The sequence below is a fragment of the Podarcis tiliguerta genome (genome assembly GCF_965153285.1).
Source record: "Podarcis tiliguerta genome assembly, chromosome: 16".
Classification (NCBI taxonomy): Eukaryota; Metazoa; Chordata; class Lepidosauria; order Squamata; family Lacertidae; genus Podarcis; species Podarcis tiliguerta.
In genome coordinates, this window is record NC_139549.1 from 14,061,737 (window position 1) to 14,084,642 (window position 22,906).

General features: G+C 48.5%; 1 protein-coding gene across 1 annotated transcript; it reads left to right on the forward strand.

Annotated features, from left to right (window-relative positions):
* The first annotated feature begins 4,623 nt into the window (after window positions 1-4,623).
* On the forward strand, window positions 4,624-20,365 carry CFAP45 (cilia and flagella associated protein 45). Its single transcript, XM_083418791.1, has 12 exons — window positions 4,624-4,714; window positions 6,022-6,153; window positions 7,425-7,558; window positions 8,642-8,786; window positions 9,805-9,975; window positions 11,416-11,594; window positions 12,675-12,804; window positions 14,083-14,229; window positions 14,508-14,621; window positions 16,094-16,287; window positions 17,948-18,172; window positions 20,182-20,365. The coding sequence occupies exons 1-12, from the start codon at window positions 4,712-4,714 to the stop codon at window positions 20,249-20,251; spliced, it is 1,644 nt and encodes a 547-aa protein (XP_083274917.1). The 5' UTR covers window positions 4,624-4,711; the 3' UTR covers window positions 20,252-20,365.
* Window positions 20,366-22,906: the final 2,541 nt, after the last annotated feature.

Below are 22,906 nucleotides of genomic sequence, written 5' to 3' on the forward strand. Positions count from 1 at the left end.
CTCTTAACTGTACTGCAATCTCATACTTCCTCAAGTGGCAGGAGGTTCCAATGGCAAGATACGGAGCAGTTTCCTTTGAAAGGAGAGTCTGTCCACTAGTACTTTGTGATTTGGTTTCTTCTTGCAAAACCTGCCTCTTTGTTTTAGGCCTGCTGACCAGTTGAAAGGGTGTGCTTGTCCACACAGCTGATCACCTGCGTTTGGAGCATTTGACTGGCAGCTGCTTCTTATCCCTGTTGACCTGGCAACTTTCCCTTTTCTGTTCCAGTGCCAAAAGAACGCCCTTCAGCCCAGAAAGAAAACAAGAAGCTGAGCTTTCAGCCACCCTGGAAGCAGGCTATTGAGCTGGACTTGGCTTGCTGTCCCAAGCAGCTGTAAAATATCTGGCAAAACTGTGACAAGCTGACATGAAAGTTGTTTTTCCACTTTTTATTTGGGATCTCCATTGCGGATATGAAAGAGCAAATTTAACCCACCCGGTTGCTAAAGCAGCCTAAAACCTGGTGCCCTCCGGATGTTCAGGACTAAAACTCCCATCAGCTCCAACCAGCATGATGGGAGTTGTAGTCTGAAACGCTTAGTGAAGGCTGTGCCAACGAGAAAGAACTGGCACTTCACCTTTCTAGATAACTCCCTCTGATGCAATGACGTGTCCCTCTTAAGGCTAGCACTGCAAAAGAAGGCTGCAACAACTTGATGACAAAAAGCACTCTGCACATGTTCTATGGTGCTCTTTTGTCTTGTGGGTACATGCTCCCACAGACCGAGCCTTGGAACTCTGGACAAAGGTTCTAGGGTTCACGTTAATCTACACACACCTCAAAAACCCCAACCTCTGCATGACTTTTATTCTCCCTCATCCCCCACCCCCAAAGGGGAAATGGTTTCCTTGGTGGGGAGGAATTTGCCGCGGATGCTTCCTTCAGCTCCTGGGGAACGGCAGCTGTGAGCCACTGCTGTGAGAACCCAAGAGGAATGTGGCAGGCAGCTGTGCCAGACAAGGCTGCTATGGTTTCATAATCTCTCAACTATCCTTTGCGCTCAATTGTGTTGTTGCCGTAGCTAGAGAGTTGCACCCCCCCCCCTCTCACTTCTGATTACTTTCCTAACCGCTCCTTGCAGCTTCACAATGGAGAGGCCTGACCCTAGGAGAGCGGGAAGCAGGGAAGCTGGTGGTGGCATAACTGATTTGTTTGGCAGGGCTCCCAAAAACAGTGTTCAGTAGTAGCAGGCCAGGGGGGCTACCTCTGTCTAGATTTTGTGGCGGATTCGGCCGGCAGCCTCTCCCTCTCCTGGCTAGCTGGGCACTGTGCCACGCACATAGCAACGGTCAGGACTGTGGCAAGAACAAGCTGGGCCGTACGTTTTAAAAAAAAATGATGTAAAAAATAAACTTTCTGTGACCTCATTGAACTCTCAATTGAAGTCGCTTAAGAAACAAATAGCCCTGCTTTTTTTTCCCAGCTTTCAGGCCTACCCTGCAGTTTTCTAACCAGTTCAGTGTTGCTGTTCTTGTCATTCCAATTCCATTTTAGCTGCCAGGGTTTGCCAACCTGCCACCCATGGGCGCCAGGGTGCTCTCCAGGAACTCCTATGGCGCCTGCGAAAGGTTCCTGTAAATATCCCTTCAAAAATTGACAATGCAGAAGCGACTGTTTGCTCCCCCTGCTCAGTCCCTGTTCACGTTGGCTCAGCTTCATCGTGAAACGGAACCCTTTAAACATGCCCACATTTCACTGAGTGTCAGGATTGGACCCCCACCCTCCTTCCCCCCAGTCCTGAACAGAGGAACCGCACAAAGAACTTCTCTCTGTGAGCAAACACAGCAGGGACTGATGTAGGGGCCTTTTCTTCCCTTGGTGTGAGGGGGCAGGCCAGCACCATTTTGTGCCTCTTTCTCTGCTCTCTCAAACGTCATGGCCATATTGGGCTATGCCATGCCTCTGTACTTGTCATTCTGTTATGCCAAAGACGTTATGGCTGCCATTTTGTGACTGGCGCCCTCATCACTTTTTCAAATTTCCAAATGTGTCCACTGGCCCACAAAGGTTGGCTGCCCCTCAGCTATAGAATGGGTGCTGCTCCAAATATGAATTTACTATACAGGAAGTCACAGATTTGCAAGACTACTTCCGCCTCACCCCCTACTTGATATAATTGTGTGTGAACTACATAGCGCTGTCCAAAAAGCGTACAAATTTTGTTAAGATGGCTCCCAGTTGCAGAGACATATTTCCTATTATCTTGTGTCCATTTATTCAACTGATAAACTCGCATGGGCAAGAAAGAAGACCTCAAACCATAACTCAGAAGTTATGGTTGGACTCAAGGGGCCACTGAGCACCAAGACAGATTTTTTTCAATCTTCTTTTATCACAAAATTATTATCTATACAGAAGGCATCATGTAGACCTCTATGTTGTTCTGTTTGGTTTCCATTTACATGTTACAGTGGTACCTTGAGTTACAGACGCTTCAGGTTACAGACTCCGCTAACCCAGAAATAGTACCTCGGGTTAAGAACTTTGCTTCAGGATGAGAACAGAAATCGTGCTCTGGTGGCGCGGTGGCAGTAGGAGGCCCCATTAGCTAAAGTGGTACCTCAGGTTAAGAACGGACCTCCAGAACGAATTAAGTTCTTAACACGAGGTACCACTGTACTTGTCTTTATATATATATATATTGCTGGTAAAAAAATTAATAATCTTCCACGTGTTTTAGAAAGCTGTTTGTTTGCAGTGCATCTGGACCTTTCTGAAGATGTTGCTACCAAATTTTGCAGGGTGGTTCCTGAGATCAAACTTTATGTCTATGCTTGGATACAATGAGGCGCCATGATGAATCAAGAATCAAGAACTTGTCAAAACGGCACCGAATTTGACCGCTGCTTTCAAAACAGCAATGATTTTTTGCATTTCTTAGACTTCCTTATTAACTGTGGGTACAAGGCTGCTGGTATGATGATAAAAATACAAGTTAAGAGCACTCTCCAAAGTTTGGCCACACTGCTTTGGTGCCTCCTGTATCCAGCTACCCACACTGCCTTCAGAAACTGCTGAACATGTCAGGAAAGGGTCCAGACTATTGCAATGGGGATGGAGGATATTACCATTGCTTTTCAGCCCCCAGCAGCTGCTCAGTAAGCACACATCCAGCAGTTTCATGCATTCCAACTTCCTGGCACTGGATACGCTGAGGAAAACTTAGTAAGGCCACCTCAGTGATTCGACAGCCCTGGTCTACATGGTGAGCAGGGGGTTGGAATATTTTTGACAGGTAGAGGAAGAATAATATCCTTCATACAAACACCCTTTCTCCTCCCCAAAACCTTTAGGTATGTGCTCTTCATTAAAAGGTACTGTACTGCAAAGATATTTGTGTCAGGCTGTGGTGTCCATGTGCCACCTTGTGGCCACTGCATATGGGAGCAGGAGAATAATAATTGGTATAGTGTTTTTGAAAGTTCGAAAGCCCGTCACATGCATTGACTAGTTATCCTGTAAGGGAAACCTTTTTGGGGCTGGGAGCCACATTACCCTGGTGGAAAGCTGTCAGGAGCCACATTCCGTATGTGAATGAGGCCACACACACACACACACACACACTGAAAACATAGATACTTAGCCTAGGCTGCATACACACCATACATTTAAAGCACTACCACCCCAGCAAGAATAATGGGAAACGTAATTTACCCCTCAAACAGACTGTATTATTAATGGATTGCTATTTTAATTTTCTGTTATTTTCTGTTATTTATTGAATTTATAAACCACCATATACCCGGTATTATTAATTAAGCATTCGGCATTGTCAGAGTATTTTTATTATTTCATATTTATTTCCTGTATAGGTATAGACAGTGTTTTTTTCTGGGGGTACACAGGGGTACACATACCCCTAAACATTTTGTGAATCTAAGTTTGGCCTCGTTGAGGGGCAGTATTTCAATGTGATTAGGAAAATGAGAGTACCCCTAAACATTTTTTTTAGAAAAGAAAAGCACTGAGTATAGTTATAGATATCATGCCATCCCAAAGGCTCTGCACAATACAAAAGGCCATGCTTTGCTCCGATGGCATGGGCATCTCTGACTGGCCTCTAGGCGTCACTAGACTCCCATCACAAATGGCCTTGCTGGCTTGGGTATGATGGGAATTGGAGTCCCGCAATTCCCTTCCTACTCCACAGCATATTTCTGCTGACTCTTTAGGAAAAGCCGAAGCTCAAGGACACCACCGGCAGGCAGCGTCCGCAAACGCCACCTCCGCAGTGCCATAGGGCCAGGGCCCGCTTTGCAGGCAGAAGGTCCCGGGTTCAAGTCCCCGATGGGGCAACTCCGGACAGGACAGGGAATGTGACCCTGCAGAGCAGCTGCCGGTCAGTGCGGGCAATGCTGAGCTAAGTGATGGGTCTGATTCAGGGGTAAGTCGTTTTCCTGCGTTCCTCGTTAAGTAGGTATATTGCATAAGTAAAAGTAAAACGACCCCTGGAAAAAGCTCCCCCCACCCTCGCTCAGCCGGGGCTGACTTCTGAGCAGGCCTCGTGACGTCACTTCCCCGCCTCGGGGAACCCCGCGCTCCTCCCTTGACGACATTCCCGTTGCCACGGTGAGACGTGGCGGGCAGGGGGAAGGAGGAGGGTTCGGCTGTTTCCATGGCGACGGGTAAACAGGAGGCGGAGCTTCCCAGAGCCGGCAGCGGAGGGCGAGATGGTGAGCGCGGGGCTGAATCTGACCCAAAAAGGGTGCCGGGGCGCAGGGAAGCCCTTAAGCCCCCTAAGGTTATGTCAGCGTGGCCACTTCATCGGGAGGCGGAGGGGGGGAGATGCCTGTTGCTCTAGAGAGGCCTCGTTGGAGGGGTTTTAAAATACTTTTATTAAGGCTAGTTTATTCACACAGCAAATAATGCAACAGCAGTGTCCTGGCTGATTAAGGAAGTTTAACTGGGGTTTTTAAAAATAAAAAACCCAGTTGAACTGGTTTTTATGAATATAGAAATATATCTCACGTTTAAGCTAACTAATATAGTTTGCTGGATGTTTAGGTGTCTGCAGAGGGTATATCCTTTTACTGTTTTTCCAAGACTTTTGCTTTTATTTTCCATGCTGTTTTTAACTGGTTTGACTGTATTGTGTACATCACCTTGAGACGTATAGGTGGAAGGCAATACATTCATCATCATCGTCATCATCATCAAGTGATAAATAAATAAATTTTAAAATATAAGTGACTAGCCAGACGGGCTGTGCCTCTGCCCTCCACAGTTGGAGGCAATTATTATCATTATCATTAGTAGTAGTAGTATACTGCCCTTCATCCAAAGATCAGAGAGCAGTTCACAACATAAAAAATACAAAATGAGAAGACAAAATCAAGTACATGATAAAAACAAAAACGAAACAAAAAATCCCCCCTTCCACAACACATTTAAAAGGGCATTGGATGTCCATCAGCCAGAGGCCTGGTTGAAGAGGAATGCTTTTGCCTGGTGCCTAAAAGTATGTTATGAAGATGCCAGGCGAGCCTCCCTGGGGAGAGCATTTCACAAATGGGGAGCCACCACTGAAAAGGCCCGTTCTTGTGTTACTGCCCTCTGGATCTCTTGTGAAAAAGGCGCATGAAAAAGGCCCTCAGATTATGTCTGTGGGGCTGGATTGATTCATATGAGGAGAGGCGATCCTTTAGGCATTGTGGTTTAAGGTCAAAACCAGCACTTTGAATTGGGCCTGGAAACTAACTGGTAACCAGTGCAGTCAGGCCAGGCTCAGTGTAATATGCTTAAACCATCCATGAGCAACCTGGCTGCCAAATTCTGCACCAAGTGAAGTTTCCAAACCATCTACAGAGGCAGCCCTACGTTTTTGGCCAGCTAAATTCAGCTTGGGATCTCGCAGCTTGTTTCTTAAGAATGATCTTTCTGAATGGGAAAGGCCTGCAAATCATCACACACGGATCCCTTGCATCTTTCAGCTCCCCATCACGTATAACTCCAAAATTCTGCCTCTCTTTCCTTCCTGCAGCCGGGCAGTGTATGCTCCTTGGGTGCTACCTCCACCAGCTCCTCGGGCCGGTCCCGCTCGCGCTCCCACACCCGCTACAGAACCAAGGCTGCCAGCTCAGAAGTGGATGAGAGCCTCTTTGGGCTTGCCAAGGTGAGGACAGAGGGGAGCAGTGGCTGCTTTGGGCTAAGAGCATCTGCCTGGCATGCAGAAAGTCCCAGACCTTCAATCCCTGACACCTCCATTTAGGGCTGGGAATACCCCAGCCCGAAACACTGGAAAGCTGTTGCCACTATACTGAACTAATGGTCTGACTCAGTAGAAGGCAGATTCCGGTGTTCCTCTTTAAATCAGACCTGTGTTTAGAACCAGAAGGACTGAAATAACACTTTATTTTTAGAGGGAAAACAATAAAGCACCTGTTTAGCCTGCAGATGCTCTAGGTTTAATCTCCAGAATCTCTGGAGCTTTTTCCAATCTGTGTAGACCAGGGATAGCCAATGTGTTGCTCCTCAGACGTTGATGGACAACAGCTTCCATCATGCCTCACCATTGGCCATGTTGGTTGGGACTGATGAGAATTGTAGGCCAAGACATACGGAAGGCACTGTGTTGTTTACTGTAGACAATTCTGAGCTAGACAGACCAATGGTCTGACTTGTTAAAAGGCAGCTTCTTTGTTCTCTGCAAAATCTCTCTTTTTTAAAATCCTGAATGATGCTTGTCTTGCTCTGAAATCTCCCCTAACAGCTTAAGCAAAACAACCTTGTATAAAACAGTAGCAATCAGCCATAGAAAAGGGAGCAGTGCCAACAAAAAATGGGAACAGTAGCATACAAAGCATCACAATGGGTCATATCCAGTGTTGGCGCTACTCAGAGTAGCATTGAAATTAATGGACAACCCCAGCTTAGTGCCATCAATTTCAGTAGGTCTACTTTGAGTGTAACGAACAGTGAGTTGTATTCAGCTGAATCCTACTCAAAATAAACCCACTGAAATTAATGAACCTAAGTTAGATATGTCCCTTAACTCCAGTGAGTCTACTCTGAGGAGGACAAACATGGAATACCACTCAGTGTACCTGTATCCAATATTTACTGGATGATTTTGAGACATATGATCTTGTAGCTATTGGGGTTTTCTGTATTTTCATGTGTGGAATCTGCCTTGTGGTTACCCTGAAGGTGGCTTATAAATATTTTAAATAAAATCAAATAAAGGAAGACTTAATGGTTGGTTTGCTCACGATGGAAGGAACTCAGTGGCTTCTAAAAGGCTCATCCATATCTTAGCTTTTAAACTGGATTACGATTGTCCAAGCGCTGCCAGAAGAAGGAAGCCAAAGCGGGAGGGAGAGGGAGGCTGGTAGCATTCCTGCCAAGCATCCGTGAACATTTCTGATGCCACCTTCCTTCTTGCAGAATGTTAACCTGTCCCGCACTGGCAGCCCCATCGTGGTGCTTCGAGATGTGGACTCGGCCAGGAAGTCCCTAGGCTGGGGCCACAAGCCAGAGACGATCCGTCTCATCACTCGGGACCTCATCCGGGACCTCATGTAAGCTCTCTAGAACTAGGGCTAGGCACTCCCCTCCACAGTTGAAGGCAATGCCCCTCTGAATGGCGGTTTCCGGGAATTCACTAAATATCACATGGGGTGCCGTCTCTACTGTCTTTCCAGTACCTGCCGAAGACCTTCCTCTTCCAATAAGCCTTTGATGTTGAGTTCTTCCCCAGCCTGCATCTGTATTGGAATCATTTTAACAATCTTTTTTTGAAAGACATTTTATCACCTGTTCTTTGCTGCCCTGGGATCCTTTGGGAGGAAGGGTGGGATATACCTTGTATAAACAAATACACTGGAAGGGTGGAAGGCAGGGAGATCAGCAGCGGGTGGAGCCAGAGTTAATAATAGGCAGAGCCGCTCCCTGATTGGTTGTAAGTCAGACAGGTAGGGACCGGCTGAGAGCAGATAGGTTGGTAGGGCAGTGCCCTTTGGCCCTAACGGACCAGCCTTCAGTAGCATAAAGCAGGGCCCATGAGGGATGTGTCACAGAGGGTGGCTCTTCTCTGTCCCCCAGGACATGAGGTTCTTTGTTAGGAAATGTTTGGGTAGGTTTCCAGGTGTACCATCATTCAGCCAGGACACTGAGGTCCAGCTCCGAGGGCCTTCTGGCGGTTCCCTCACTGCGAGAAGTGAAGTTACAGGGAATCAGGCAGAGGGTCTTCTCGGTGGTGGCACCCTCCCTGTGGAACACCCTCCCATCAGATGTCAAGGAAATAAAGAATTATATGACCTTTGGTAGACATCTGAAGGCACTCTTGTATCAGGAAGTTTTTAACGTCTGATGTTCTGTTGTGTCTTTGTATATTCTGTTGGAATCTGCCCGGAGTGGCTGGGGCAGCCCAGTAAGATGGGCAGCGTACAAATATTGTTGTTGTTGTTGTTGACCAAAGGGTGCTTGGGGTGAGGCTAAGAGCTCCTCCCCCTTTTCCTTTTTTAAAATGAAAGATGAAATTATTCTCCCGGTATCAGATTTGGCAATTCTGTGGAATCCTGGCCTAGTCCAGCTTGCAATCACCCTTCCAAACAGAGAGATGAAATCACCATCTTCTTCCTTTCTCTCTCTCACATGCCCAGTGTGCCCAAACTCGACCCGTCTGGAGAGTCCCTGATCATAAGCCCCGAGGACTTCCAGCGCATCAAAGACTCGTCCCGTGTCTTCACCAAGGAGGAGCGCGAAGCTCAGAAAGCAGCCCTCAAGGCAGAGCGAGAAGCCACCATCGTACGTAAGGCTCTCCTTGTCATGGCAGAGAATGTTGTTGTTTTTTAATTGCATTTATCTCCTGCCTTTCTTCTAGGGAGCTCAGGGCAGTACACGTTAAGCTCCCCATTTTATTCTCACAACACTGCTTAGAGGTTTCGTCGCAATCAAGCGGTATATAAATTTTGTTAAATAAATTAATTAAAAGTCCGGTAATCCTGTGTGTGTTCGAGAGCGACTGACCCAAGTGCACTCTGTAAAGCTTCCCGGCTGAGTTAAGATTTGAACCTGGGTCTCCTCAGCGCTCTGAACCATTTTACCACACTGCTTCTGCCCCCAGAGCAAACACATCTTCCCCCTTAACGCAGCTGTTCCAGTCCTGGCCTCAGATCATCATCCGACAGTCTTCTGTAACAAATCACCAGCGACATTCTATGCTCCCTCAAGGTTCTGAACAGTCTCTGGGGGTCAGTCCCACAAAGGTTTGCTGCAGTAATCTAATTAGGAAGTCACCGGTGCATGGGGGTCACTGGCCAGGTCTCTTGGTTGTCTCCACTGTTGGTCCTACTTAGAGTAGGCCCACTGAAATTCATCAGCAGGAGTACCTTGGGTCCATCAATATCAATGGATCCACTCTTAAGTGGAATGTAGGTAGATACTGCAGATGTAACTGAGATACCAGCCAAAGTAGATTTGACTTATTTGTTAATTTAAAACATTCATCGCTTTTTACAAAAGCTGGTGATGTCAGTTGATTGACAGGTGGGCCCGGGGGTTCAGTACTTCCAGGCACTGTCTTGCTAGCACATTCCCTGTGGAACCATGATGATACCAGATGACTGGCAAGTGAGTGGCCCCGCCCACCCAGTTGGGTGGGAGGAGATATAGTCCTGGCCCACCCGGCCACCCCACCCCTGTGTTAACCTAAGTAAGTAAATAAATAAATAGAGAACCATTTACAGCCCCAGAGTGGCCTGCTCAACCCTGAGTGGCAAAATGCACCCCGTCTGCTTCTCCCTCTCATCTTCCCTTCCCCCAGGTTGCCGTGAACGAGCGGAAGAAATCCATGAAGCTAAAGGAGATCTTGCGGAAGAAGAACGAAAAGCTGAACGACCTGGAGGAGGAGGCCAAGGAGAGGGCTCAGTACCTGCTGCAGCGAGCCGCCAACATGCGGATGGAGCAGGAAGATGAGATCAAATCTCTTGGCGAGGTGAGGGGGCGAGAAGTGGCGGATCCCCTTAGGGCAGCCTCATATTTATTTTGTTTTATTTTTAAATTTTTATTTATACTTTTCAGGTTTATACGTTCCATTAATTTACAATCATTTTAACATTTCAAAGCTTGACTACCTTCCCCCTCTTTCTGCGGTTCCTTAAATTTATTTTCAAATATCTTCTGCATATCCAAATTCATTCAATTTGCTCGTTTAATTATCTACTTTAAAAATATACTCTTATCAAACTGCAGGTTGTTACAGTAATCCTGCCAATGTTTTTATCCGTTTGCAATTTATCTGTAAATATTCAATAAACCATTTCCATTCTTTTATAAAAAAGTTTGTTATCTTGATTTCTTATGCTTTTCCGGTAAGTTTTGCCATTTCTGCATATTCCATAAGTTTTTGTATCCATTCTTCCTTTGCTGGGACTTCTGCTTCTTTCCATTTTGGGGGCGAGTAGCATTCTTGCTGCTGCTGCTGTAGTAAGGTAAAGGTAAAGGGACCCCTGACCATTAGGTCCAATCATGGCTGACTCTGGGGTTGCGGCGCTCATCTCGCTTTATTGGCCGAGGGAGCCAGTGTACAGCTTCCGGGTCATGTGGCCAGCATGACTAAGCCGCTTCTGGCGAACCAGAGCAGTGCACGGAAACGCTGTTTACCTTCCCGCTGGAGCGGTACCTATTTATCCAGTTGCACTTTTGAGGTGCTTTCGAACTGCTAGGTTGGCAGGAGCAGGGACTGAGCAACGGGCGCTCACCCCGTTGCGGGGATTCGAACCGCCGACCTTCTGATCGGCAAGTCCTAGGCTCTGTGGTTTAACCCACAGCGCCACCCGCGTCCCTGCTGCTGTAGTAGCATACATAAATGAATTTCTATACAATTTAGGTAGCTTTGTCCCTATAATTCCCCAAAGAAAAGCAGCCTCCTATTTCACATCTCTCCCTGTTGGCACAGGGGGACAGGAATTCCATGTAGGGGAGTGAAGCAGAGGCATATGGGGCCTCTCTGCCCCTCCTTCATGGAGGAAAGGGCTGCCAGTGTCTACCAGCCATGATGACTATGTTCTACTTCCCACAGGAAGTAGTGCTTGTCTGCCACCGGATGCAGTGATGGCCACCAACTAGGATGGCTTCAACTTGGATGGAGGACTGGGCAAATTCATGGAGGCTGTTGATAGCTACTAGCCAGAACAGCTATATTCTGCCTCTGCTGCCTGCAGCTGCATATTGGTTGCTGATAATTGCAGGTGGAGAGAATACTGTTGCGCTCAGGTTCTCTTCCAAGAGTGGATTTATTTAACCGCTGGCTTCTGCACCTTCCAAGGTGGAACTGCTGGGATCTGGGCAAAAAGAGGTGCTGGAGCTCATCTCCAGATGAAGCCCCGCATGTGCATTTCGTCCCACGGCAGCAGCTCCCTTCCGCTCTTTGCAGATCATCCTGGAGGCCAAATGCCACGCCATCCGCGATGCCCAGATCCTGGAGAAGAGGCAGATTGAGAAGGAGATGAACGAGGAGGAGATGCGGCTGGCCAAGATGATGGAGGCGGAGAGGCAGAAGGTCGGCATGATGCAGGATGAGCTGGAACGGAAGAGGAAGGAGGAGAAGTACAGGTGAGAGCCCAGACTTCTGTGCGGCTTCTGGCCAAGGGGTTTCGTTGTAGCTCAGTGGTGGAGCATCATTGCAGCGTTGCCTTCCCTGCACCGCAGGTACAATATGCATGTGTGGAGCAGCATGAGTTAAAAGGGGCACACCCCTGGAGAATCAGAGCCTCCTTCTCAAACTGTATAAGAGGCCACTGAGCTGTGAGTCAGGAAGTCCCTGGTTTGGGTCTCACCTCTGCTGTGAAGTTGCTACGTCGCCTTAGGCACAAGCGACGCTGACACAAAACCCCACACATACATTAAGTAAAATAGAAACATCGCCACCCCCCAACTCACGATTCCCCCCTCCACCTCTTTTTCCTTCCTAATGTAACACTAATGTCTCAACAAATGAAACTGATCTGTAGAAAATGTAACTTGAAAAAAGAGACATTGCACATACTTTTGTAAACCAAGAAATCTTTAATAAAAACAGTAAGTAAGTAAATGAATAAAGGAGACCTGCTTTTCTAAAGACACTGGTCTGAAAGTTGTCTGCAATGTCACCATATATGGAAGAAGGTTCCTTTAAGCCTGCAATCCTGCTAACAATTAGAATCAGAGTCACTTGAGATGTGGGACAATCTCACTGGCATGAAATGCCACCTAAGAATAAATTTAGTGAGGTCTCTCTTATTCTGGCAGAGACAGATTTCAAAGGTTTCTTTGTGCACAAACAGTTCCATTGCACGTTGATAATGTCATATCCAAGGTCAGAGGGTCTTACCACTCAAAATATTGCCACCCTCAGCTTCTATCTGTGACCTACACAATAAGGAAACAACATTGAAGGAACGAAATAAGGAAACAATTGAAAGAACTTTAACAAAGGTTCCTTCAGTTGCGGCCAAATTTTTGCATACCTGGGAAATTGTATCTGGCTTCAACAAGAAATACGTCAACAGATTAACATGATACCACAACTACCTAAGATTGGGAACCTTGGCCACAACTGGTTCCCTGCACAGAGGAATACCATTCATTAGGCCTCTCTGTGCCATCAGAACCCATTTGCTCCAAAGGAAAATTCCTCCTTCACCTGATTCTCAGGGGGAAGCGTCACCTCCTTGAGCAGATACAGAAGAACGAGGAGATGCGTTCCGTGAAGTCCGAGCAGCGAGACCAAGAGGCGCAGGAGATGCTGGAGTATCTGGAGAGGCTGCAGTTTGAAGACGAGAGGGTAAGGGGGCAGGACCGTAGCTGAGGGGCAGAGCATCTACACCGAATGCAGAAGACTCACAGTTCAGTCCCCAGCAGCACCTCCAGTTTAACAAAAAGGATCAGTCAGCACAGAAGAGTGAGATTATTTCTGTCTGAGATCCTGGGAAGCTGCTGCGAGTCTGAACATACAACGTTGAGCTAGTTGGACAAAGAGCTTGGGACGGGGCAGCAGTCCTTCTGGTAAGAATTGGGGAGTTACACATTTGGAGGAGCCCATAGGTAGAGCACCTGCTTTGCATGCAGAAGGCCCCAGATCTTCAGGTAGGGATGGGAATGCCCTCTGCCCCAAACCCTGGAGAACAGAAGTGCCAGCTTCTCCATACGATTGAGGGGGCCCCACATGCACAATGTTTCCCAGTAGGTTTCCAAGCACAATTCAAAGTGTTGGTGCTGACCTTTAGAGCCCTAAACGGCCTCAGCTCAGTATACCTGAAGGAGCGCCTCCACCCCCATCGTTCTGCCCGGACACTGAGGCCCAGCTCCAAGGGCCTTCTGGCAGTTCCCTCCCTGTGAGAAGTGAGGTTACAGGGAACCAGACAGAGGGCCTTCACAGTAGTGGTGCCTGCCCTGTGGAATGCCCTCCCACCAGATGTCAAGGAAATAAAAACAGCTATCTGATTTTTAGAAGACATCTGAAGGCAGTCCTGTTCAGGGAAGTTTTTAATGGTTGATGTTTGATCATGTTTTTATTATTCTGTTGGGAGCCACCCAGAGCGGCTGGGGAAACCCAGCCAGATGGGTAGGATATAAATATATTATTATTATTATTATTATTATTATTATTATTATTATTATCCTGACATTGTGTGCTGGGCCCTCTGAATATTGAGGGCCTATATTGCCTCAGCCCCCAGGAGCAGGTGCCTTTGCGGAAGAGCCACATTGTAGACCAGTCTTTCTCTACCTTGGGTCCCCAGATGTTCTTGAACTACAACTCCCATCATCCCTAGCCATCTTGGCTAGGAATGATGGGAGTTGTAGTCCAACGGCATCTCGGAACCGAAGGCTGAGAAAGGCAGACCTCAGAAGCATGGGGGAACCACCAAAAGTGCCTCAGTCAGAAGATCTCTGTGACTGAGGAGAGCAGAAGGAACCGGCGGTATTTCAGGCCCACGTTTTGTCCAACATTAGTCTTGCTCCAAGTAGACCCCTCAGGAATCACAGACATGGCCTGACGTAGCTGGACCCAACCCACGGTTAACGAGGATGCTTAATGACTCTTCCGGCTCTCCTCCAGGAAATGGAGCGCAGGAGGAGGGAGCAGCTGCGTTTGCAGGCCGAGATCAGGCGCGTCAACGACGAGAACGAGAAGCGCAAACAGGAAATGTTGGAGCAGGAGAAGATGGCCGACCGGCGGGTGCTGGAGTACCAGAGGAAGAAGATGGTATGTGGTGGTGGCAGGGCATGTGGGCCAGGGAGAGGGCACCGCTGGGGAAGAAAAAGCGCCTGGGCAGATTTCGGGTACTGTGGAAAACCTTCCCAGAGCCAACTCCCTCCCGCCTCGGCCTCCTCTTGGCTAGGGATGGGCAGGTCAGTCTGGGTCAGTTTCGCGTGTGTTCATAAGTTCATAAGTCTGCTTGCACCAACCTGTGACTTTGTTTAAATATATATTTTTAAAACTTTGTGAAAATTTACATATTTTTTAAAATTGTACCCTGCCAGGAACGGGAGGCCGAGTTTGAGGCTGAGCAGGAGAAAATCCGCCGGGAAAAGGAGATGGAGACGGCCCGGCTAAGGGCGCTGCAGGAGAAAGCCCAGGATCACCAAGCAGAGCAGGTGTGGTTCAGGGGTGCATTCTTAAAGCACAGAACGGGGCCAGGAGTGCAGGTCATAGAATCGTGGAGTTAGAAGGGACCCCCAAGGGTTATCTAACCCTCTGCGATGCAGAAATCTCAGCTGAAGCATCTGTGACAGATGGCCGTCCAACCTCTGCTTAAAAACCTCCAAGGAAGGAGAGTCCACAACCTACCGAGGGAGTCTTTCCCACTGTCAAACAGCTCTTACTGTCAGAAAGGTTTTCCGTATGTTTAGTCGGAATCTCCTTTGTTGTAACTTGAAGCCATTACAGTCATACCTTGGGTTACAGCCACTTCAGGTTGCGTTTTTTTGGGTTGCGGACCGCCAAAACGCAGAAGTACCGGAACGGGTTACTTCTGGGTTTCGGTGGTCGCACATGCACAGAAGCGCTAAATCGCTCTTTGCACATGCGCCGAATCGCAACCCACGCGTGCGCAGATGCGGGTTGCGAACGCTGCGGGTTGTGAATGTGCATCCCACATGGATCACGTTCGCAACCCCAGCGTCCACTGTGGTTTGAGTCCTACCTTCCAGAGTAGGAGAAAACAAGCTTGCTCCCTCTTCCATGTGACAGCCCTTTAGAGATTTGAAGACTGCTATCGTATCTCCTTTCTGTCTCCTCCTTTCCTGGCTAAACTTCCCTAGCTCTTTCGACCAGTGAATGGATAAAGTGAACAGCCCACAGTTAGACAATGCTGTTCATTTATTCACCTGTTCATTCTGAAGTATCAGTACCAGTGGCAGCATGGTGGTTAGAGCCAGTGGCGTAGCGTGGGTTGTCAGCACCCGGGGCAAGGCAAGTAATTCGCGCCCCCTAACCTGTGGATTTGCGCCCACTAACCCTAACCCCCAAATGTTGCGCCCGGTGCGGCCGGCCCCCCCTGCACCCCCCACGCTACGCCACTGGTTAGAGCAGAGGTGGGAATTCCATTTGGCTGTTTGACAGTGGACTGCCTTGGAAGGTGGCAAACTCTCCTTCGCTGGAGCTTTTCAAACAGAGGTTGGAGGGCCAGTTGTCAGGGATTCTTTAGCTGTGATTCCTGCATTGCAGGGGGTTAGAATGGATGACCCTTGATTCTAACGATAACAATAATAAATACAGTGGTACCTTGGCTTAAGAACTTAATTTGTTTTGGAGGTCTGTTCTTAACCTGAAACTGCTCTTAACCTGAGGTACCACTTTAGCTAATGGAGCCTCCCACTGGCGCACGATTTCTGTTCTCATACTGAGGTAAAGTTCTTAACCCGGGGTACTATTTCTGGGTTAGCGGAGTCTATAACCTGAAGCGTCTGTAACCTGCGGTACCACTGTAGTAATATATTACAGGGAAGCCCAGTGCTCCTCTCCCTGTCTCTCTTCTGAAATATGATAAGAGTCTCTCCCAGGCATCGCCACACACAGCACCTCACGGCCCAGCCAACGCCCCCTGCTTCCCTTCCATCCCCTCCAGGACGCCCTGAGGGCCAAGCGTAACCAGGAGGCCACCGAGCGGGAGTGGCGCCGGAAGGAGAAGGACGCGGCACAGAAGAAGGCCCAGACGGAAGCCATGCTGAAACAGAGCCGCTTGGAGCAGGTGGCCCACAAGGAGCACACCTTGGCTGTCCAGGTGCAGCGGGACCGGGCCGAGTTCGAGAGGATCGTCAGGTAGGGAAGCGGGCTGCTTGGCAGTGCGTGGAAGGGCCGTGGCGCAGGGGTAGGGGCCCTGCTGTGATAGGAGGCATACAAAACAGACGCCTTTTGGAATAATAATTTTCCAGACCCATGAATACAATTCAAAGCTTTACTAACCAGAACTTCTTCAAAACAGGTGCAAGATAATCAATGATACATCTAGAAAGTTGTATAAGGTACCCCTGCCCGTACGGGCCAGTCTTGACAGACTCTAGGGTTGTGTGCCCATCTCACTCAAGAGGCCGGGGGCCAGCGCTGTCCGGAGACACTTCCGGGTCACGTGGCCAGTGTGACATTGCTGCTCTGGCGAGCCAGAGCCGCACTCGGAAATGCTGTTTACCTTCCCGCTAGTAAGCGGTCCCTATTTATCTACTTGCACCCGGGAGTGCTTTCAAACTGCTACGTTGGCAGGCGCTGGGACCGAACAACGGGAGCGCACCCCGCAGGGATTCGAACCGCTGACCTTTCGATCGGCAAGCCCTAGGCGCTGAGGCTTTTACCCACAGCGCCACCCGCGTCCCTAGAAAGTTGTATAAAGCACATGCATATTCAAGCATGGGTTTCTTCTTCTTAAAATAGAACATAATTGCAATCAGAACAAAAACCAAAGCTCTGTTTCCCTCATAACCTGCATCCAGCTTAAGGCTATTTGCTCCTGGAGAGGCATCATTATCACACCCTTTGTTCTCTTTGGCTTCCAGAGAATAACTAACAGGCAACAAACACCCATCAAGATGGAGATTTTCAACTAAATACGTTACTCAGATGATCTAAGGTTAAACACTCGCGTGAAAGAGCAGAGAATGCCAGCAGCTAATTATCAACCTGTTAGAGCTCAGAGAAGCTTCAGTATGCTTCAATGGAATTTTTCAATATTAAACTCTTAGCAATATACATACAAGTATTTCTCTTTTTCAGTGTGCAATTAAACAATTATACCTTACAGGGTCTTTTTCGCTATAAGGCAACTTCCTATATTCCTATTTGCAAGATTATCTTGTATAGTCAATGTGGACTCCCACAAGGCAGTGCTTGCAGCACAAGCTTCCCCATCCCTGCTCTGGCCTTCTGCAGATGGTTGCACTGCAACGCAGCCGGGGTCAGGATAGCAGCTCCCTCTTCCCGCAAGGTGCCTGAATCCTGCTGCCAGAATTCCCAGTTTTAAGACAGAGCTGGGGAATAGGATCCAACCAACAGGCAGGATCCTGACTTCCCTGCCCTCCTGAGGGCCATTTTGACAGGTGGATGCAGCCTCCCACCTGCCAGTCACCTGACATCACAATGGTGTCAGGTGAGCCAAAATTTACTGGTGGGCATGGTGCGGTACAAATAATAAAACTATCGCTATTATTATGGCTCACACTGAACCTACAAAGAAACATCCTTTGCGCTGCCTTCTTCAATTCAGATGGCAGGTATTGGACCGTAGCAATATCTGATTTTAAGATAAAATCTCACACACCCAACACACATTCTCGAAATTTGCCCACCTCTGGAAATCAATGCAATCTTTTTCTCTTTTTTTTGATGGGGCTGTTTGTCACATACTAACCCCTGCAATTGGCCGGGTTAAATGCTTCCAGACTTAGTCGCGCACACTCACTAACTCATGTTGTTGCCTCCCCCGCCCCAGAATCCAACAGGAACAGATTGAGAAGGAGCGGAAAGAGCACGAGAAGCGTGTGGCTCTTCAGCAGACCCACGCGGACGAGATCCGGCGCCAGGTGCGCGAGCACCAGCAGAAGCAGGTCCAGGAGCGCATTGCCATCTTCGAGGAGGGCAAGAGGCTCAAGGAAGAAGCCCGCCGGCGCAGCGAGCGCCTCAACGAGATCAAGCGCAAGAAGCTTGACGAGCTCCGGTGAGGCTGCGCGACGACCCCCGGCTCCTCTTGACCCTTTGTCCATGTTTGCCAGGCATCCCAGTCTCTGAATACGTAGCACTTTGCAAAGTCTGGTTCCCTCAGCTCTCACTCTCCCCCTCCCCACCCCTGCTATGATTGCATCATGCACAAGGTGCAATTTCAACCCTACGTGGTTGCAGGCAGGCTGGTTGAAATTGCTCAAGTTAAATCCTAGCAAAGGGGAGGGCTTAAAAGCTCTTTTTGCGCATGGTCTGCCTGGGGTTACCCAAATAGCTTTTAAACCATGGGTAGGCAAACTAAGGGACGCAGGTGGTGCTGTGGGTTAAACCACAGAACCTAGGACTTGCCGATCAGAAGGTCGGCGGTTCGAATCCCCGTGACAGGGTGAGCTCCCGTTGTTCAGTCCCAGCTCCTGCCAACCTAGCAATTCGAAAGCCCGTCAAAGTGCAAGTAGATAAATAGGTACCACTCTGGCGGAAAGGAAAACGGCGTTTCCATGTACTGCTCTGATTTGCCAGAAGTGGCTTAGTCATGCTGGCCACATGACCCTGCGGGCAAACGCCGGCCCCCTCAGTCTATAGAGCGAGATGAGCGCGCAACCTCAGAGTCGGTCACGACTGGACCTAATGGTCAGGGGACCCTTTACCTTTACCTAGGCAAACTAAGGCCCGGGGGCCAGATGTGGCCCAATCGCCTTCTCAATCCAGCCCGCGGACGGTCTGGGAATCAGCATGTTTTTACATGAGTAGAATGTGTCCTGTTATTTAAAATGCATCTCTGGGTTATTTGTGGGAGATAGGAATTTGTTCATTTATTTGTTTTTTTCAAAATATAGTCCGGCCTCCCACAAGGTGTGAGGGACAGTGGACCAGCCTCCTGCTGAAAAAGTTTGCTGACCCCTGTTAAACCATGTGCTTTGCTTGGTGGTCAGCACCTGGGCTCTGGGAGTACAGGGACATCTCTGTCTGTCTCTCTCTCTCTCTGTGTATCTCTGTCTCTCTATCTCTCTCCCAACCCCCCACCTGCCAAGCACATGAGCGGACCCAAGGGTTTAGGTATACACGATTTTCATGTATACATGTGTCAGGGGTTCAGGAGCAGAGTCACAGGAGAGGGAAGAAACGGAGAGCGAGGGGGAGGAGTCGGAAGGAAATGTCAGCGGCGACAGTAGTCCAAGGTCTCTGAGTCTCTCCAGTGACTCGGAGGATTCACAGAAAGGGGCCCCCATGGTCAGGGCAAGGGGAGTGCCCAGGGGGACACCTCGGGAAGAAGGGGCCAGAGGGGACTCAGAGAGTAGCAGCTGGAAATCCGGACCAGCGTCCCCCCCAGAGTGCAGTAGGGGGGAGGAGTCCAAGGCATCGGGATCAGGGAGCGCGCAGGCAGAGGGAGAACGTGAGGCAGGAGTGGCCACACCCTCGTCAGGGAGCGAGGAAACGGTCATCCGGAAAGTAAAACGCGCGCGCGCGCCAAGTTCAAATGTACAGGAGGGCGGCAAGGTGGGCAGCCCGGGTAGGGAGCCAGGTCCTAAAGCCCGCCGAAGAGAGGAGGAGGAGTCAGAGGGGTCAAGCTCTGCGTCGGAAGAGTCCAGGAGGAATGAGACCCCGGGGGGTAGTAAGACCCAGAGGAAGAGAGAGAGAAGGAAGAGGTGGAGTAAGATTAGAGTCCTAAACTGGTGCACAGGGGGTGGAGATCCAGACAGAGCTTCGCCGGTCTAAAGTCCAGACGTAGGGCTGGGACGCTGAGACTTGTAAATGGAGACTATTCTTCAATAAAGACTTTGATACTGTACTATCGGCTAGCGTTGGTCCTTGGTGAGCTGGGACCCGGAGCCAGCCCTGACAACATGGAACACTCGGAACTGAACCTTCACGTAAGATTCAAATGTGCTACACAGGCAGCGACCGATTTACACTCATCTGGTTGGCGTTCTTGCACAGCACTGACGCGAGGGTGGACTGCGTGCCCTCTAGTGACCAGCTTTTCCTTCTTCTCTTTCTTCTTTGCAGAGCTGCCGGCCTCCCCGAGAAGTACTGTGCCCAGGTGGAGCGCAAGGCCTATGTCCAGTCAGTGCACTGAGGGGGGGAAGAACCTCCATCACCCACAACACCTTGTAGACTGTCTACGTGTAGCCTAGATTTTCTATTTTCTTACTTTCCAAGAGTATTTTATGAATAGACCTATTTCTGGATACATCTGTGTGGATTTGTGTTTTGCTTTGTTTTGTTTCCTCCCTTCCCTTTCAGGGCATGACCCAGAAGTTCACAGAGCCATTGGCCCCTTAATTAGGAAGGGTTGAATCTGTCATTGTCAGTTTCTAATCCCCCCACCCCAACCACGTAAGCGTATTTCTCCACATTTCCACCCCCGTTTGTGATTTATTTATTTTGTAGGGTGTTATCCAACTGAACCTAAGTTAGAGGTGTTTATTAACTGCAATGGTTCTACTCTTAGTAGGACTAACATTGGATACATCCCAGGAAGTCCTTGTGAAAATTCATTGGCATTTTAATGCACTTTTCTCTTTCTGCATGCAGTTTTGCCAAATACAGTGGTACCTCGGGTTAAGAACTTAATTCGTTCCGGAGGTCCTTTTTTAACCTGAAACTGTTCTTAACCTGAAGCACCACTTTAGCTAATGGGGCCTCCTGCTAATGGGGCCTCCTGCTGCTGCAGCACCACCGGAGCACGATTTCTGAAGCAAAGTTCTTAACCTGAAGCACTATTTCTGGGTTAGCGGAGTCTGTAACCTGAAGCATCTGTAACTCAAGGTACCACTGTAACATGTAAATGGAAACCAAACAGAACAACATAGAGGTCTACATGATGCCTTCTGTATAGATAATAATTTTGTGATAAAAGAAGGTTGAAAAAAAATCTGTCTTGGTGCTCAGTGGCCCCTTGAGTCCAACCATAACTTTTGAGTTATGGTTTGAGGTCTTCCTTCTTGCCCATGCGAGTTTATCAGTTGAATAAATGGACACAAGATAATAGGAAATATGTCTCTGCAACTGGGAGCCTTCTTAACAAAATTTGTACACTTTTCGGACAGCGCTATGTAGTTCACACACAATTATATCAAGTAGGGGGCGAGACGGAAGTAGTCTTGCAAATCTGTGACTTCCTATATAGTAAATTCATATTTGGAGCAGCACCCATTCTATAGCTGAGGGGCAGCCAACCTTTGTGGGCCAGTGGAGACATTTGGAAATTTGAAAAAGTGATGAGGGCGCCAGTCACAAAATGGCAGCCATAACGTCTTTGGCATAACAAAATGACAAGTACAGAGGCATGGCACAGCCCAATATGGCCATGACGTTTGAGAGAGCAGAGAAAGAGAAAGGGGCACAAAATGGTGCTGGCCTGCCCCCTCACACCAAGGGAAGAAAAGGCGCCTACATCAGTCCCTGTTGTGTTTGCTCACAGAGAGAGAAGTTCTTTGTGCGGTTCCTCTGTTCAGAACTGGGGGGAAGGAGGGTGGGGGTCCAATCCTGACACTCAGTGAAATGTGGGCATGTTTAAAGGGTTCCGTTTCGGCTGGAGACCTGTGAGAAGTGTGAATTCTGAAAGTATTTCAGTTTCTGTATTGTAAATCTGGTTGGCTTTCCTTTAAATGCAAACTGCATCTGATTTCTTCCTCATTGCCATTCTTTATCCAGAGTTTGAATAAGAAACCCATAAAAGTTTATCACCCCTGCCCCAGGATTCTAGCCGCCTCCTCTGCAGCCTGGCTAAGAGCATTGTAGCAGGTTGTTTAAGAATAGGTTCTTCTAAGTAGGAAGCCTTTGTGGGATGACTTCCCTTCCTCTGTGCCAGGCACAGAAGCCAAGTGTGTTGGCTGAAGCAGAGAATGGATGGAGAGCTCCACCCTCCTCACTCACCTGTGTGAAGTCCCCTCTTTCCTTTGGCTTCCAGGCAACCATTGGAATCGGGGTTGGGGGGGGGATTTTCTCACCTGAGAACCACATTCCCTCTTAGGGAACTTTCTAGGGACCAAGAAAAAATGGGCAGAGCATCATCTGTGACTAGCAGACAGTTGCATTTTTACACAAAAGTAAACCTACAGGCACCCCCCCCTTAAAAGTTTTCTGCTTGCATGTGGCTTTGTATATGTGTTGTGCTGGGTAATTAATTCGATTCATGCCCAGAAATGGCAGGAGAGAGCTTGAGAGTTCTTGTGGCTCACAAGGAGACCCTCCCCTGAGCCCAAAAATGACGTCAGGCCAGAGGAAGCCCCGAAGAGACCAGAGGGCTTTGTTTAAGCTGCTCCGCCTCCCCGCCTAACAGCTGGTTTGCGGGGTAGCGCATTCTCCTGCCTCCTGCCAGCCCCAGAGCATCAATTCTAGTTGTGGATATTTTTGGATACAGTATTTTTGGTACGGATCAAAGAGGGCATTTAGAGGGTGCTTCCCACTTTTCACAATTTCAATTAAGTGCGCAGGGCTCCGGATCGAAACCCAAGCATAAGTAAGGAGGGCCTGTAATGCATCTCTCTATCCTGTCGAGAGGGAGAGCAAAAGGCAGCTTTTATAACCTCTAACCTACTTCTCACTGCCGTCATAACAATGGGTATTTTACTAGCTGGAGATAAATGCCAGGAAAAATATTTGCAAATATTTGACAAATAAGGCAGCTGGTTTTAAGGACTTGAGATGATGGATACGGCTGTGTTGCTGCTGACTTTCCTTCTTCTTGTTGCTTTAATTGTTTTCATATGTGGTAACATGCGCTGAG